General features: G+C 43.6%; 1 protein-coding gene and 1 non-coding gene across 4 annotated transcripts in view; both read right to left on the minus strand.

The window, feature by feature from the left end:
- Positions 1–12,157, minus strand: part of kirrel1a (kirre like nephrin family adhesion molecule 1a) — a 33,369-nt gene extending 21,212 nt beyond the window's left edge. Inside the window, exon 1 of one of the 3 annotated variants that reach the window (XM_051429059.1) lies at positions 11,826–12,157. In XM_051429059.1, the coding sequence (XP_051285019.1) occupies positions 11,826–11,871 (46 nt within the window). In that variant the 5' untranslated portion in view covers positions 11,872–12,157. The remainder of the gene's footprint in view (positions 1–11,825) is intronic. The other 2 variants (XM_051429058.1, XM_051429060.1) reach the window with 2 other exon arrangements.
- A 2,094-nt stretch (positions 12,158–14,251) lies between these two features.
- trnar-ucu (transfer RNA arginine (anticodon UCU)) lies at positions 14,252–14,325 on the minus strand. Its single transcript has one exon. It is a non-coding gene; the product is annotated as a tRNA-Arg (tRNA).
- Between the last annotated feature and the right edge of the window lie 4,240 nt (positions 14,326–18,565).

The following is an 18,565-nucleotide window of genomic DNA, read 5'->3' on the forward strand; positions in this document are numbered from 1 at the left end:
ATATACACATTCAGCAAATACGGACTGACATTACCATTAATTTGAAGTTGTTTTTCCAGCCACCCACCCTGTAACTAATACTTACTCTCCTTTTACCGTATCTCTGTTTTTGGTCTCTAACTCCTGAGATAAGTATCTGCCTATTTAGCTGTAAAATGATTTACTAGGCTCACCAGCTAGTTGCCTTTCTGCCATTTAGTGTTGGGCAAGTAGTGTACAGTGGGTTTATCTTAGCTTTTTAACCAAAAACAGCTGTCTGCTGCCACTGAAAATCAACGCGGGTGAAAGCAGTGGACTGAACCGAAACATTAGAGTCGCAGGCAACTAAATAATTAACTAATTATTATGTGCGACCCCTCTCACATAAAAGTAGTCATGTCATCCATTGTAAATATAAAAAATATTGATTACTGCTATATCTTTCAGAGGTGTATAATGCTACACTTTTTCTGGAATGAAGGAACGGTATGTAGATGTGTTCTGAGCCCATTGTAACAAGCACTTACAGCAGTGATGTAGTGGTAATTAAAGTGGAGAACGTATCATCAGCAAGATATTTTGGAAAAACTGACAATACAAACAAAATATAGTATATATATATATATATATAATGAAATTTGCATCCGTCCAGTGCTAATTACTGGAAAATACAGTGTGGATTTATACCATCTTAAAAAGCATGAAAAGCCTTTTCTCAGATAAACATGGGTGTAAAGAGAGTTTAGCTGGGTTTAAAGTACCCCGCAACCTTGACAGTAGCCTCAGGGCAAGCAAATCCTTTCCTCCAACACCTCCAATATGCTAGCTGGAGGTATTCCCTCAACTGCCTCAGTAAACCACAAACATAATCCAAACTGAACACTCCTGAGTGGAGGCTACACAATCTGCAGAGAAAACACCAATGCAAAGGCTGAGGACTGAAAACACTGACTCATTTAAACATGTGCTCATCGCCTTCTGATTTCCATATTACCCAGTTAACACTTGTCAACATGAGTGTATGTGTTTGTGTGTCTGTGTGTGCGTGTTTTAAGAAGGAAATCTACACACAGAGAGCAGTCAGAGGAAAGGCAAGACAGGAGAGTATATGCATGGGAGCTTGTATTCTTTCATTATGTGGGTTATGCTGCAGTGACAAATTTAGAGTGTGTCCTGATTTCCTTGAGTCACTGATCCCAAGATACCACCGGGAGACTCCGAGCACCCTGTCCACACAAAGACCACGGTCACAAAGAGCTGTGACCATGACCACATGTACATGAACACATGCACACAAACAAAAACAGACTGCACAGATGACCTAACCTTCACCACATGGGCTAACCATTTCCTCTCAACACGCACACAAACACAACCACTCTAAACCCCAAACATATAATCGACACGTAGAGGCGGTTTCCCAAACATGGATTACACCACGAGTCGGACTAAACCATCAAGCCAGAGGAGCGTCTCCAGCTCCGTTGAGAACGAGTCTCAGTTTAGTCTAGGATTAAGTATAGCCCTAGTCAAAGTTTGGAAAGGGATTAGGATTAATCTGGAGCCTAGGACAACAGCCCCTGCAGACACTGTGACACCAACCTCAGTTTGTCAAAGCAGACACAAAGCCAAAGGCGAGCACGCACAGCTTCGCCGGGTGACTCACCGAAAGCATGGGCACATGCCGCCATAGTGTGAACCACCACAGCAATTTAGCCTAAGAGCACCTCTCGCACCATGCAATGGTGTTTTAATAGTAAGGTAATGAACCGTCAATTTGTTGCTGAAAATTACTGAAAGGGTATAATATGCATGCAAAGATGTTTGGAGCTATTTTTAGTGTGCTGCTCATATGCCCTGCATTTCTTAATTTGCCACACACCCTGCTGTTAGGTGGTGAATGTCAAAGCTTCCTTTACAGCCTTCAAATACAGGCATGCCTCGCCACAAGAGACAAGGTTGGAAGTGATGTCATGCAGCAAAGAGTTCTGGGAAAGGTTCACTGGTGGCATTCAGTCTTATTGAATGATGCTATTAAATAAAATGGCATTTGTATGGATTGTTATGCATCGATCTAATTATCTTTGTGTCTGGCCCTCTCACCGTACCCCTCTGTACCCCTCCAACAAAGTCCCCCTGCCTCCCTCTCCCTCGTTCCTCTCCAGCCAATCCCGTGCTTTGACTGGATCACAGTCTTGCGTCACCATAGCAACAGCTGACGTGTAAAGTAACTGCCCAAAAAAAAAGTTTTCTGTACGAGCGTGTCTGTGAGCGCACACGCGTATGTGCATCTGTGTGTCTGATGAAACCCTCCCTTATGCTCTGTACACCCATTTTTATGAAAAAACATTTTTCAATGACCTCATCCTCCCTCCACCAATCCAATTAATAGTCAGGCGGCCAAACTGGCCTCTAATTATTTCTCCCCCCCTCCCCTTCACTGTTAGTCAATCCGCTCCAAATTGATTTTGTTATCAGTCTAATTCCATATCGCCGCTGCGTGTGGCCGATGTGTTGGTGTTATGGAGGGGCTGCCTGAAAATGAGATGCAGAAATGGGAGAACAAAGAGACGGCGAGGCCCACAGACACAGAGCTGTGAAGTGTGATGGAGGGGGATGACATCATTGTTTCAGGACAAAGTTGCAGCCATAGGAGTCATGCGGCACTGACTCGCCCTCCCTGTTTTCTCTATATGACTGTACATACAGCTAGAAGTCAGTCCATCAGTCAGTCTGTGCACTGACTCATTCATCAGTGTCGGTGTGTGCATGAGACCCTCTGGACTTTACTGATCCGGAGTTCCCTTTGAATTCAGAAAACATATTCAAAACACAGATGTTTGTTTTAGTTTTAATGTAGTACAGCACTTTGCATTGTAAATGTATACATGCACTATGTAGCATGTAGCCTACATACATATTATGAATGTATGCACAGTGTGTGTATCCACTATATAATGTATGTAATCTATGTAGACCTGTTAGAAACCATTAGTCTCATTGCTGTACGGCTGCAACTAATGATTATTTTCATTTTCAATTAAGCGCCAAATCATTATCTTGATTAATCAATTAGTTGTTTGGTCCATAAAATGCTAGAAAATTGTGAAAAATGTTGATCACTGTTTCCCAAGGTGATGTCCTCAAATGTTTTGTTTTGTCCACAACCCAAATAAATTCACTTTATTGACTAAAGAAACCAGAAAATATTCACATTTGACAAGCTGAATTTGGAAATTTTTTCTTAAAAATTGACTCAAAATGATGAAACTAACTATATAGATTTATAGTAGACAAATAATAGATTAATCATTGCAGATCTAAATTGCTGATTAACGTCCTGTCTAGGAAATAATAGAAAAAGCCCCCAATTTTCTTGAGCCTATGGTGACGTCTTCAAATTGCTTGTTTTGTCCAACCGACAGTCAAAGATATTCAGTTTACAATGGATGGATAGCAACTTTCAGAATTTTTGCTTTACAAAGGATTTATTTATCATAAGTGTTGTCAATTCATATTCTGTCAGCCAGCTAATCAATAAATCGACCAATCATTTCAGCTCCAAACCGTATCCATGTAGCACATGAGCGCGTGCAGTTTGCCCCTCTATTTATCTGGCTGTGGGAACTCTACCACCTGTGCCTGCCTTCTCTCAACAACATGGCCGCCTGGCAGGATGGCCATAATAACCTGTAACCATGGTGACGGCGCTATAGGAATAGACGTAGATTGAGAGAAGCAGGGAGTGAAAGGAGGCGACCCACTGGGCCTGCTGACACCGTGTCACTCAAACACAAAGGTGACTCCTGGAGGTGGGGACGGAGCAGAGGGAAGATCAGGGGCAGAGGGGAGAAGGAGGCAGAAAGAGAAAGACACAGAGACTCCTTCCTTTGTTTGCCGCATTGTCTGCCTGCTCGCTCCCTTCCTCTGTCATCTTACCTTGCCGTCCTCCCCCTTACTAGCAGTCAGCGACCTCTCTCTTTCTTCATCTCTTTTGTGGCCTTGCCCCCTTCTCATTCCCTATTCACTTCCTTTTGTCTGGCAGGCATCTACTTAGAAATGTTCACTCCTCCTTCTTCCCTCCGCCTACCACCTTATTCCCTTCTTGGGCTACCTTTCCACCTTCGAGCATATCTGCTTCTCTTTCCCTCCATCAGTCCTCCCTCTCAATCCTTTTCTCCGTTACTATCAAAATGGTTGCTGTGGAAACACGTTTATTTGAAAATGGCGTGAGGAAGATTATTGCTGCGCTTTTGTCTTGTCGATTTTGATACTAGCGTGTGAATGAGAGTACATACGCTCCTCTGAAGGTGTGCACTCATTGTCTATGAATGTGTGTGTGTGTGTGTGTGTGTGTGTGTGTGCTACCCTCCCAGTCTCTGGGGCTCCTCTCATACATGCATTTCACATCTGAAGAGCTTTATTTGTACCAAACCTCTGTTACAGACATTGTTACCATGGCTACAGCCAGCGAGGACCACTGACACAATGACAGACACAGTGGCCATGGCAACCCCAGGATCAGTGGTGGGTAATATGATAATTCATGGATGAGGCATCTGACACATTACGGGCACATGAATATGCTCAAGCGCTGGAAAGCCGGCCCGTCGCTGGTAATCCACGAGCCTTTGTGCGGCCAACATGCCGAGCGGCTGACAAAGAATACTCTGCTGTAACCAAGGGTGACCAGAACTAACAATAGCCGTCCTCTGGATAAGCTTGAACAAGGGGATACATACATATCAAGCCGTCTCCCTGCAGTAGAGTGCTGTGTAGTTTGTGGCGCAGGGGTTGCCACACAATTCAACGGGCACAATCAATATCATAATGAATCGATAATTCGCGGCAGTGGTTCCCCATTGATTTTGGGCAGCGACCCATTCTTAAAGCCACTCTGCCTCCAAAAGCCACGTGATCTAGCGAGCAAACATCAGTGCCATCAGCTGTGACAGCTTTCAGATGGTCAGCCGATCCACCTCACGTTACAGTACGGCATGGTAATGGAATCCAGCAGGACTATTTTACAAGCAGCATCCCATCGATAAATCACCTCCTCCAAGGTCTGCTTTAATTCAATCCCATGCAATCTAATTTTATTGGTATGTACTGTAGCTTCTTGCAATGTCATCTGTCACAAACCATCCAATAAAAGCCCGGGGCCTTGACCTCCTACAGTGAAGCAATATTCATACAGAGCCCCTCGCCAATATCCCCACCAGTGCCTACTGTCGCTTTGAGGAGGAGGCTTTTTTGTTGATAGCAAACACACTGAAGGACTAGAAAGCAAAGTGAGTGGGGTGATAATAAATCTGGGCTGAGCACTGTAGACTTTTAAATTTAAAAGCCTTTGGATAGCACCAGAAAAATACAGCACAGCTTGTCTAATGAATGAGCAGCATTCTCCAATGGGACAAATAAACACCAAAATCTTTTCAGAAAAGCAACAATTTATACTTTTTTAACTTAAAATACAGCATCACCAAATACTCAGTATTATACTCTCAACATTTTTGGTGTCAAGGACCCACAAATTGATACAGGCTGTGGACACATATTTGATAAGATGTAGTCACAGGGATCCCTGCGTGATAAGATTTAGTTATTCCATAACTATTTGTACTGTAGATTGGCAGATTAACAGAGAAGAGCGTGAAACCTATGAACAGATATACATTTTCTCACTGGGCTAACTTCTAGTCAACGAAAAATAACAGGGGAACCCCTGGAGTACCCTCAAGGACCCATAGGGGTCCCTGGATGCCAGGTTGAGAACCACTGCTTTATATGACCAAAAGTATGTCCTTGATGTGGTGCTATTGTTTATAGTTTGAGCAAGGTCCCTTAGTTCCCACTGAGGGAAATTTTAATACATCACACAATGATATTTAAGACAATAACGTGTTTTCATCTTTGTGGTGACACTGTGTTTGTCCCTTTCAAAATGACAATGCCCACTGTACACAAAGCCAGGTCCATAAAAGAAACGGTTTTCCCAGTCTGGTTTGGAAGAACTTGACTAGCCCGCACAGAGCCCTGACCTGAACCCCATCTTACAGCTTAGCCGGGTACTATCAACCAACATCAGTGCTGGGGGAGCAAATCCCTGCAGCCAGGTTCCAAAATCTTGTGGAAAGCCTGAAACCAGAAGTGTGGAGCTTGTTGTAGCAGCTTGTTAATGCCCATGGTCCACAAACTTTTGGCCATAGTGTATCTTGGATCAAGTTGATATGACTTGATGAGATGTAAAGTTGGTAATCTGGAACTTGGTAAACATGGGTAAAGTGAGTTAAGGTTAAGCTTTATCCTCCAGGCTATAGAATTAGCAGTGGCAGTCTGACAAAATAATGCATCTGCACAAAATGGTTTTAATGACGGGACTTCAAAGCCACTGATGATCATTGCTACTAAGAGATGGCTCACTCATTATTTGTAGTCGGCAGCAATTTAGCCTGCAGGCTGTTATATTACATGACGAGGGGACGGCGAGCGCTGCGGTACTGTGGTAACCGATTTAGTTGGACGGCTGACCCTAATGTTGTTATCGTAAAGGGAAGATGGATGGAGCAAAACCTCTCCCTCTCTCACCCTCTCTCTCTCTCTCTCTCTCTCCCTCTCTCGGCCCTGTCCCTGTAGAGGAGCAGAAAGTGGGAGAGCAGAGAAATGAAGTGACATCATCAGCGTCAGCCACATTCCTGCGGGGGGGGAAGGGGGCGAAAGAGGGAGGAGGAGGAGAATGTCCCAAAACTTTTGAGGTTACAGGACCGACATCCCCCCTCCCCCATCCCCTTACACACACACACACACACACAAATGCATCCATTCTCCCTCTCTCTGCTTGTGTGTGCGCGCTTGTTTTCCAGTGCACGTTACTGTGTGTGTGTGTGTGTGTGTGTGTGTGTGTGTGTGTTACAGTACACGGGCTCCTCTTCCTCATCATGTGCTCCCTGTTTTAATTCATGTGCTTCTTCTCCTGTCCCCCCCCCAACGCACACGCACACACATACACATACACATACTCATACCACCCCCCTCCCCTCCCTTCCCCTCCCCTCTTCTCTTTCTCCCTCCACCGACCAGAGGAATGCAAGAACCACATCTGGAACTTATTAGAGAGCGAGAGAGAGAGAGAGAGAGAGAGAGAGAGAGAAAAGGGTAGATGGAAAGAGAAAGAGAAGTAATGGTGGGTGGGGGGGATGTCGGGGGGGGAGGTAGAAGAAAAAAGTCAGATGAGTCAGTTTAATAAAAAAAAAAAAAGAAGTCCAGGAGGGGACAGAGAGGGAGAAAGAATGAACTTTGGTAAGCAGAAAAATGGGCTGATGCTGGGAGAGAAAAGCCAAAGAAGCAAAGAAGAAAGTTAACAGCAACACCGATTAATGCCAATTAACCTCAGCGGGGACGGGGCAGGGGAAGAGCTCGGCTGGCACCTCAGATGTGGGTTCAATCACTCCCGATTTCAAGCGCAAATGTAGCCTTTGAACCGGCCTCGACCATATTCTGTCTGAATGAGCAGCTCCACTGTCCCCACTGAGGGAGCAGTCGAGCCTGAGTAATAGTCCCTTTCTCTCCGCCACTGGCCTCCCGACCACTCCTCCTCCTCCGTCCTCGTCCCTCTCTCCTCTCTCCCGGCTCGCCTTTTCTATTCATCCAGCGCACACCCTCCACTCCGGAACTACAATGCTGCCCCCCACCCCCCTCCACCTCTAAAACAAACAAAAAAAAAAAAAAAGTCTAATCACTCTCGATCAGGCTTCACCCACCTGCCCTGCGAGACTACCCCCTCTTTGTCCCCCCTCCTTCTCTCCCAAACAACTTTTTCTGTAACACCCCCCCCCTCCATCACCCCAAATTGGTCCTCCTCGCTGCAGAATGTGGCCGTGCAGTTTGGGAAAACAAGGCCAATAGATTCAGTCAGATGTGATAAAGCGTTCCTCTCTTGCTCGGGGGACTCTGCATAAAGAAACATTTTTAAGGGGATGTTTTTTTTTTTCCCCTTCTTCTTTTTATAACTTGGATGCCCCCGGCCTGTCAAACACAATCAGATTATGGGGCCTTTAAATCCTGGAGCTTCACTTGAGAAACTGAGTTCATGTAGCTGTTGAGGATGCTCAAAGGAATTGTGTGTTCACCTTTTGGATTGAATTTATCTCTGACCACGCGTCTGAGTATGAATTATCTGACCAAATTCTTCCGTACCCCATCAGGGTTTTACTGGATCATCCGAAAGCAAGCGTGCAAGCTGCCTCTTTTTCTCCGAGCACCACTTCAAAAAGCATTACAGGACACTCGTGTCCAGAGGAATGCCCTTAAACAAACATATCAACTGAGAGAAGCAATCAACATGTCACACATTGACAAACACCCGTCGGGACAGAAATGCCAAGAATTTGTTGATTGAATGGAACCCAATGGGGAACAGCAGGGGTAGATGTACATTATAACATTACGGGCTCCATTCCCAGATTGAGCTTTACAACTGGTTCAGTGATTGCTTTCAGTGGCTGATGTCAATTAGAGATGCTTTTCGGTAAACAGGCTTCATTCAGATCCCGTAAAAACCATGACCCGAATTCACATATTAACGGTAGGATGCTCCAGAGCCGCATCTCGCTCACTGGGATCAAAATTAAAAACAGGCTTCTGCCTCGCTACATGTGTCACTCCAGATCTACACCCTGAGCCGGAAAGGGTTCACTATAGCACCACAAAATGGTTTGTTAGCCTTGAAATCATGGCAGCATGCTTTCAGAAAGGTTCACCGAGCTATAAATAGTTCTACAAGTGATAATCCACGAGATCCTCATTGGAGGATCTTGACAGGTTTCTGTAGGGGGGTACTTTTTTTTTCATCAGCCACAGAAGCTACTCATGTTTAATCTCTCATAGCCATTATCTGAGCAGAACCAAGTTCACTCAATACAGTGATACAGTTTTAGTGGTTATTACAGCCCACTGTGTCCCCATCCTTTTGTAAGCAACGAATTTCTCCAGATCTGCATGAGCTTAATGAGACGGAGGTCTGCCTGTATGAGATTAGCTCAGGCTAACCACTCAGCTCTTCTTTTATTTCTTCTGAGGACATAAAACACATAAGTTGCTGTATGATGGAAGATATCTGGGAAAGATTTCATGCACTAGCAGTATCTGCAGTCACTGTACATGAATCAGTGGTAGAGCGGAATTTATTTAGATGCAAATGTCACAGATTATTTCTGGCGTGAATGCATGAAATGCTGTAAATCAGCAGTTTTAACAGAGTGTTTTAGTACTGCGCTAGATTCTTTATGAGGCTCCCCTAATTCTTCACTGTTATTTGAACTATTACAGCCCACTTTGAGTCATTAACATTGCACATATAGTAGCAGAAGCACTACTTTCCTGATCAAACAACCCTTGAGGAACCCTTCTTTTCCTGGGTGTAAAAGCCCCCCGAATGTGTCTGACTCTTCCAACATCTGAATATTTTCTTCACTGAGTACAACACAGGAATCCGTCTGAGGTCTATGATTCACAGTGATATGATTCAGAGCCGGAGCGTACAGTATGGGCAGCAGCAGCAGCAGCAGCAGCCCGTGGCCTCAGCCCGCACAAAAGGACAGAGGCTGACAAATGGCACACCTGCACCGGAGCCTTTGTCCGAGTCAGCACTTGAGCCTACCGTCTGGGCTATAGGTGCAGTGCTGCAAGTCCAACCTCAAGGCCTCCTACTCATTAGGAAAAAGGAGTGTGTTTGCAATGATTGATTATGCAGTAACATTTAACAGCTGCGTTAATGGTGGCGCTTGCTTGGGACTTATTACCACGTTGGTATGTAGATACAAGACCAGGAGACTAAATCAATCCTTCCAGTGGTGTTGCTAGTTGAGACAAACTGTAGTTCGTCCCGGTTGCAAATACATCACTGAATCTAAACAACTTAAAAACATTCTGATTCACCAAAGCTTTAATTAGCTGCTCCACTAATAACCATCCAATCATTAGCACTAGTAGGCAATTACATGTGTGCAAATTGCAGGCCATGAAATACTGTTTTACTTGTCTAATGAAGAGATAAGAGTCTGGCTGCTGTTAAAGAAAAATGCTCCCAAACCTAACGTGAAGTCTAATCTCTTCGGAGGTGATATTCATTCCAGCTCTCTCTGGATTCTGTTGCTCCTCTGATGATTCTAAAACCCAAATGCAAAAACCACAGTGCCACATTCGAGACCTTACATTTATTACATCACTTTAAATCTTACTGAGCAAAACACAGCCGCATGCATAGCCTGCTAATCTTGTCTTTGGAAGAAGCCTTTGAGAGCAAACATCTTTGTGTTTGAGAGCCCAGCATGGAGTGATAATGGATTATACAGTTGTAACAGTGCAACAACAGACAATAGGACACGTGTGTTTATGCACATCTGCGGGTGCATGTGTTACTGAGCTAGTCATGTGGACTGAACGGTTTATGTGGACAAACAGGACAACAGCATGTGGCAGTAAGGGGTCTCTGTGGAGGGAGCAGGGGGAGCCGTCTGTTGGTTTGTTGCGACGATTGCCACACTGTGTCATACGTGGCTTCATGGAGCGCCCGATTCGCCGAGGAAAAGGAACCCGCTCCTTACAGTGCGTAGATGTGCTTGTCTGAACCCTCAGCAACACACTATGGGTGGATGCTGAGCATGGCTGAGCGATACAAAGCCTGGCAGACACGGTGACATCATCCCTTTCCATACCTTCCCTTCCCCTCACGAACACGCCCCCTACCTATGATGAAGTGGTCGACCGGCCAGCCAGCAGCCAGCCGCGCACGCTCCCGGTCAGCCAAGGTAGACAATAGGAGGGGGAAAAAAAGGAGGTTTTGCTGTGGCGAGGCGCACAGATATTCCTCGATCAAACAGGTAGCTTATAGAAATTACAACCATCCTCCTCCCCTCCTCCTCCTCCTCCTCCTCCAGCCTCCTGTCTCCCAGCAACTCGGCTACAGCTGTGATTATCATAAGCCAATAGCCTACCTGGCACCCCACAGGTACAGAGGGGGAACAGATGCATGGGCGCTGCTGCTGCACATGCCTCATTGTGCTGCTTAAATGCACAGAGGAAGGCAACAGAGAGGGGGAATGGGCTTTGTGTCAGGCACACAGGTAGGACACCAGGACAGGAGCAGCAGAGGGGGTGTGTGTGTGTGTGTGTGTGTGTGTGTGTGTGTGTGTGTGTGTGTGAGGGGTGAGAGGGGGGGAGAGGGCTGTAGAAGCTTTCTTTCACTACAGGATCACTACAGGGGCTTGTAGCTGTGGTCTCATTGACGATAGCAGTGTGGAGGTGCTGCTGGCATGTAGAGCAGCGCTGGTCAATCACTGTCATTCCCGTCACGTCCTCAGCGCCTCACCACGGCCCGTCTGAATAACGGCACCGGGGGTTTGTCATAAGCAAAAGGTCATTTAGGCCGGCGGGCGCGCACGCACCAGTCATGTTCAAGTTGGACACACGCACGCGTGTATGCGCACGCGTACAGAGGCGCGCGACAATGATGATTTAAGGCGAAAAAGAAGAAAAAAGAAAAAGTGTGGCGATCCATTGCTGCGGTGCAGGACACGCAGTCACACGCGCGCGCGCGCTCACACGTAGCTACACGTGCGCGCGCGCACGCACGCCTAAGGTGATCCATTACTGCGGTTCATATGGGAATGCTATGAAATCATGTTATACGCCTTTCTCTCTCCCCGACACACGCACACACGCGCGCGCTTCTGGAGGAGCAGCAACGGTCAGGCTGTTTTTAAAGCCTCTGTGGTTTTACACAATATTCCATTTAAACATTAGCCACCGTGTTTTAAGCGCTAAAAAAGAGGGAAATGCAGTCTTACCAGTTTGAAAACTCAACAGCAAACTCAGGAGCAGCAGCCTCTGCATGGTTCAGCCGACCAATAAGTCCGTTATTGGCTCAAACCTCCGTGAGGACAGCATCAAAAAGCGGGAGTTTACTGACTTTAATGATAATTATAGAAAGAACAACAATCCTTCTGCGTCGTCCCTCCTCGTCTGTCCCCTGACTCGGTCTGGACTCGTTCAGCTTTTACACCATTTCACTGCTTTTTTTCCACCTCTCTCCTCTTCTTTGCTCTCCAGCGACAGTCCGTTTTCTACTCTACACCGAGGTGTAACGACTCAGTTTCCGGTCAGTTTCTTCAAAATAAAATCCACCTCGAAAAAGACTTGCTTTTGAGGAATTAAAATGAGTAAAGGATATACATTAGCATATTGTGAATAAATGTAGTGTTTATACATATAATATTTACAATATTTATAATACATTCATATGTAATTTACCTTTTTCCAACAATGAAGAAAATTCCCTTTGTTCTGAACCTATTTTTTAGTTAGTATAAGAATGACGTCTGTGTAACGGATTTTTGAAAGAAACCCATTTGGCAGTTGTCATCATCCTCTAACAACAAATACAATGAAACAAAATAAAATGAAAGTTCACCCGTGACTACGCTCTACTTCCGGTGTTGTCCTCGCTGTAATCTGTCTGACTTGACGTCATATTCTCATTAGCGGGGCATTCCTCTCTCTCTCTCTCTCTCTCTCTCTCTCTCTCTCTCTCTCTCTCTCACGTCAGCAGCACCACAGCACTGCCCCCTTTTTTCTCTCCCTCTGGATCTTGCTCAGGCCAACACCGGGGGAGAAAAAAAAAAATACATTATGAAATAAAAAAATAAAATAAACCAGCTTAGAGAGGCATAATCATTTTGACACATTTGCTGTAGTCTGGTCTGCTTGGTTTCTGCTGTTCACAGTGTGCCATTAGGTAATGAAGTCATTTTTCATACCTTAACTCACCTCTGCACCTATGTTTATGATAGAATGATGCAGACGTCACACTAAACACATACATATACTCGAATGTCATAGAAATAATATAGAAATGTCATAAGACAGCCTGCGTGAGGTCAGTTGTAATTGGACTGATGGCGTAGTGATAGTATGTCACACTGAGCTTTAAGGTAAAATAAGAGCATTATATTCTTAGAACTATCAGCTAATAGATCCTGTGTACACTGCAGGAATATGGCACTATTACTTCCTACAATATTCACTATGTATTGGGCTACAGCAGTGATGTCACTATGATGCAACAGGGCGAACAGATGATGGATAAACACACCACGTCGTGGCTGCTGTCACATAATGTAGGTTTACATTTATTTTGGTGATGCCCCCCGATACTGGTGCTGTCACAGCTCAGTAGGTCCGCACAGTGAGCCGCTTCCTCCCGATTCAGACCTGCTGGGGGAATGTGACTTTACACTGATGCTGGAGCGCCCCCTTGCGTCCTCGACCCGGGACGACCCTGCATGTGCTCCGAGCACAACTGGAGCAGGGATCCCTAAATATATCTGCGCACGCACACACATTTCACTGGCACTGTTATTGGCGGGATTCAGATGTAATCCTGATGAGATCTTTCTAACCTGAGACACTCACCTTTTCATTTAGAAAATAAATGGTTTACACCCGCCTTCACTGCCTGATAAAAGCTCTGGGAGCGGCTGAGAATACACAGAATGCAAGTAATATGTTAGATACATTCATATGTGAATGTGTTAGGAATAATAGGTTCATTTCTACATGAGCTGTTCAGGGGGAAATATGATATATGGCCCTAAATGTTTTATAATGTAGAGGTCTATTTTATAAGAATATATTTTTCATTTGTTTGGTTTGTTCTGGTGAAGTTCGATTGCTGTACAATAATTGTAATTGTAAGTATGACCATAGGCTACTGAAAAATACATTTAGGCTACCATACTGTCATATTTATGTTATGATTCACTGTTTATTTACCATGCTACTCCTGTTAAGATGTCAAAATTTCAGGAGACATCTAGCTCAAAAAGATGAATTAATAATAATAAAAAATGATTCAGTGTAAGACACATCAGGATTTTAAGGGCAGATAAAGTCAAAAGAATGTGTTTTACATGCGCCCGCAGTAAGACAGTGTCAGTATAAAATAAGTAGGCTCATATGAGTAAAACTAATTCAGTACGGATTGAATCTATATTGGAGATTTTTTCATCATTAGTTTAAATTAACAAAAATAAATCAAATTATTCAAAGCATGCATCAGCGCAGATGGGGCAGCGTTTCTGTATATTCACCATACACCACATTACTGCGCGGACAATGAAGATAGACAAGCGTAATAATCTGCCGGTAAAACATCATCATCGTTTCCATCTGATAAAAATGACCGCAGGTCTGCCGTGTGGCACACAGAGTGACTCATCTCTGCCGGGACTCGAACCCGGAGCCTCTGGATTAGAAGTCCAGCGCGCTATTCCATTGCGCCACAGAGACTGCGCCAGGATAAACCGGGCCTGGCACGGTTTACATACTTCATATCCCCTCATATCGCTCCTCTCTGCATCCTCGCAGCATCAGGACCAGTCTGAGCGGACATGTTGGCTATACCGGGGCCGGCCACCAGAGGGCGCTGTTGCTACACGCCGAGGTGGGGGAGTCAGACGGAGGTGCGTCAGGTTATCTCGGGTTAGCTGGCCTACAACCGGAAGTGCAGAACTCGAGTGCAAGAAAATAAAAGTCACAGTGACTGTAGATAGCGTGTCAATATATGTTCTTCACTGAGGCTTTAATTTTGAAAGGGCGCCACTAGAAAGCTCCTTATATTGAAGTTAGCTTAACGCTCAAACAGCGCCCAAAGAGCCAAAATGGTGCCTGTCGGAGCTTTGTTTCCCCCGTTAGACAGGGTATTTATTAGGGTACATGCAGGTGATTTTAAAACAAAAGCGAAATAAGGCAGCTTCAAGATAGCTCGCGCCGCCAAAATCCGACGGCTAACCAAGAACAGCCATTTTGAATTTATATGAGAAATAGCTTATTGACAACGTGATTTATTTAATAGAAAATAGACGTTCTACGGTCTTTTTTGCTCTTCATACTCTTGGACTTAGCGTCTTCCTTTCACTCCACGAAGCTCCTTCATGTGTAGCCTAAATAGTGCCGAGCTCTGACTGTGTGGAAGATACACGAGTGGGGTTACACCGAGATTGCATCAGATAACCAATTAGCCTACGAACCTCCTTCCACGTGCCCTTCCCCACAGTGTGACACCTTCATTAATCTCACGTCTGCCCTGTCTCCCTACACTTTCCATGTCAAGGACACTAAGTAGGACATAGACCCAGCTTTTTGTCTTTGGAGTTATTTTCTTCAGTTTTCCTGGGAATATCACCAGTGTTAGTGACATTCATAAGGCCCTTAACCCCGGCAGATCCCTCAGTCTGAAAAGAAGCTGTAACTGGAAATGTAGTGTCATTTTGGACACTAAATATCCACAGACACAAAATAACCTCAAAATAACCTTAAATTATTTTATTATTAATTATTGAGACTTGAACTGACATGTGACTCTTTGTGGAGTTACACATCCACACCAGACGACATGGGCTCATAGTTTAGTGTCTGAAAACCCAAATGAGTTTTATATTACTGTAATCAGTGTCTGATACTCACCAGTACTGAGTATTGGCACTTCTGAGGTCCCTGGTATTTTTCAATAGAAGTTATTCAGGCATAATAATTCAGGCACTGACAGTAATGTTATTGGATCTGGATAACTCAACAGGACACTGTATGACAATAAGTAGCATCTCAGTCATTCTCAGAAATGCCACTTGCAGAAGTTTTGCAATTTTACCGAGAAATCAAATTCAAAACTATCTCATCAGGTTACTCTGAGACTGGCAACTTCCCTCTATAAGTAATGAATCATTTCCTTCTTACAGTTACTATTTTATAACTATTTTCTTAGGACCAATTGTATTCTCCATCCATTAATCACCTTTAGGATACTTATTACAGACTTACTGTATAAGCTTTAGCACTGTGACACAGATAATACACTGTTGTACACCAGAGGAACTGACACAAAGATGAGACTCATCAAGCGGATATTGTGCAAAGAGATATTGTATATTTGTGTTTTGGCTGGGGAAGTATGGGGAAGGTGGCTGCAAAAACAAAATGAATTCGCAAAATGTTAAGAAATTGGTCCAAACTGTTGAAAGTTGCACTTTCAAACAGACAAAATATGACAGAGGGGAGAAAAGAATTAGCCTACAAAATAGTAGGGAGAAGAAAGGACTCTGTACTTTGCAAATTGGCTATTCATTAAAAATTGGTTTTGCTTCTTCAGATATCTGCAAATTCGCAGCTTCATTCAGAATCAAAGCCGGTATGACTGTGACTGTCAGACTTCACAGATGGAACGTTTACTTCTTGGTAGAGGCAAGAAAGCAGTTCTCGGGTAGGGTAATGTAGGGTGGATGATTTTTTTTAGGATCTGGACCCCTTTCTTTAAATATGCTGGTAAAAGACTTACAACTATTGTAATAAAGGGATGATAGATGGCAATGAGGTAAACTGGCTAACTGATGTTTTGGGGTCGTAAGGTTGGACATTAATTTACTTTTTAATTATTATTATTATCATTATTATTATCATTATTAATAATAATAATAATAATTATACATTTTATTTATTTATTTTTATTTTAGCATTTTCTCTCAAATTGATATCATTGTTATTGTCTTTATTACTCTTCTTTCTTTACAGATATGAATTTTCTGCATCGCTGTCAATTGTAATGGGTCTGAGCGTTTCCTTATGTCTGTGTGTAAATGTGTATATGTGTATGTACATATACTTAGATCCCATGTCTTCCCAGTTATACTCTCAGTTTGTTAAGGTAGGGAGATGATTTTCTCTGAGTGTATTGTACTGTGTATATCACATAACAAGTAGTCAGAGATTTGTTTTTTGTGGCCATGTTGTTTTGTTGTTTGTTGTCTGTGTTTATATCATAAAATGTAAAAAAAATTGTTTTGCAACAACTATGATTTGAGAAGTGTACACTGTACATCATGGAAATCCAAATTAACCTAAAAAAGCAGCTCTTCAATGCAGAGTTTACACTGATCTTCCACCGATGTCAACTAAAAAAACCTGCAGATCTTAGAGACTGCTTTTCAATGGATACAACTCTGACCACTGTATCACAGGAAATGGTCAACATGTTGTGAAATACGCTTACTCGGACTTTGCTGACTTATATGAGAAGATTGACACCACTCTGTAGAGCTACTTATTTTAACAAAAAAATCTAACCCTGAACAGAGACAAAGCCGTCTGTAATGCACCGAGAACTGCGGACGTGCATCAGCTGCGCTTGTTCCTTGACACTTTCCACTTCCTCGATTTCTGATGAATTTTATAGCAGACCACACAGGAGACTACGACAGCCAAGAGTGGGGGTGGTATAAGGGACATAAAAAGCATTAGAGGAAATGAAAATAGCAAAGTCCAGCAGGACAGTCCTGCTATAAGACCCAACTGAAAAAAGCTACCCGTAAAGCAGGAAGCTCTAGGATGTGTATAGGCAGCCAGAGAACCGATGAAAGCAGCGAATTCAAGTTTTTTACATTTCAGTTTTTGTATTGATTAAACAAATCAGATATAGCATGTAAATTAGAGGGCTTTAGAGGTGCCAGTGGGCTATACCTTTGGACAAAGCAAGACTAGCCAGTTTCCAGCCTTCATGCTAAGCTAAGCTACTGGTTCCAGCCACATATTTACCATGTACACATGTGCAAAAAAGGAATCTCATGAAAGTAAAAAAAAAAAAAAAAGCATTGTTTTTGGGGAAATTCAACCCAGAGAAGGCCACACTCTCATTGCCCAGAATTCAAAGACTACAACCGTATGACTAGGAAATAGAACACATTGTGGTAAAGTGTAGCGTAGCAGTCACCCTGTCACGACTTCCCTTATCAGAAATGAAAGAAAAAGGGTTTGTCAAACCATATGTGGACGTATGACACTGGACGACACTGAACCCTCGATTGACAGAGGAACAAACACTAAAACAGCAGTGGAAACAGGAACATGGCCAAACCAAACCAACCAGGACACTGCTGCCCAGAACTTGGAATGACTATTGTACTCAATTCCCTTCCACACAGTCATTAAAGAGTTAACAAAAATATGAGCTCACTTTAGATATTCTCTGGAGGTCATTACAGACAATGGCAAGCTGTTTGTAGGACGGCTTTTTAAAACTTTCCTGACATGTGGAATCAAGAACAAACGTGCATCACTACATTATCCAAGATCAGATGGGAAATTAAAAGGGTTTCACAGATATCTGAAGAAAGGCTTCAGAGCAGCTGAACATGAAGGAAAGAAATCAGTGCCGGCAAATGCTAAGGGGGCCGTCCACCTAGGGGGCGCCACAATGGGGGAAGAAAAAAACAAACAAAAAGGTGCAACTTTCAATATTTCTATACTAAAACTAGTTGGTGCTATTATTTCTTAGTATGAAAAAAATAAGCCCACATTAATTTAACTGCATAGCAAAGCCTATTAAATAATAATAAGACTTTATGAAGCCCCCCCCCCTCTGACTCATTAGACTGTAAATAGCGTTAGCTCGTTTTAACCTCAGTTCATGTTATGGAGGGGCCAATAATATATATAATACTCCCACCTTCTGTTTCTCAGGGACATTTGTAAAGATTAG

The sequence above is a fragment of the Dicentrarchus labrax genome, unplaced genomic scaffold (genome assembly GCF_905237075.1).
Source record: "Dicentrarchus labrax unplaced genomic scaffold, dlabrax2021, whole genome shotgun sequence".
NCBI classification, from domain to species: domain Eukaryota; kingdom Metazoa; phylum Chordata; class Actinopteri; family Moronidae; genus Dicentrarchus; species Dicentrarchus labrax.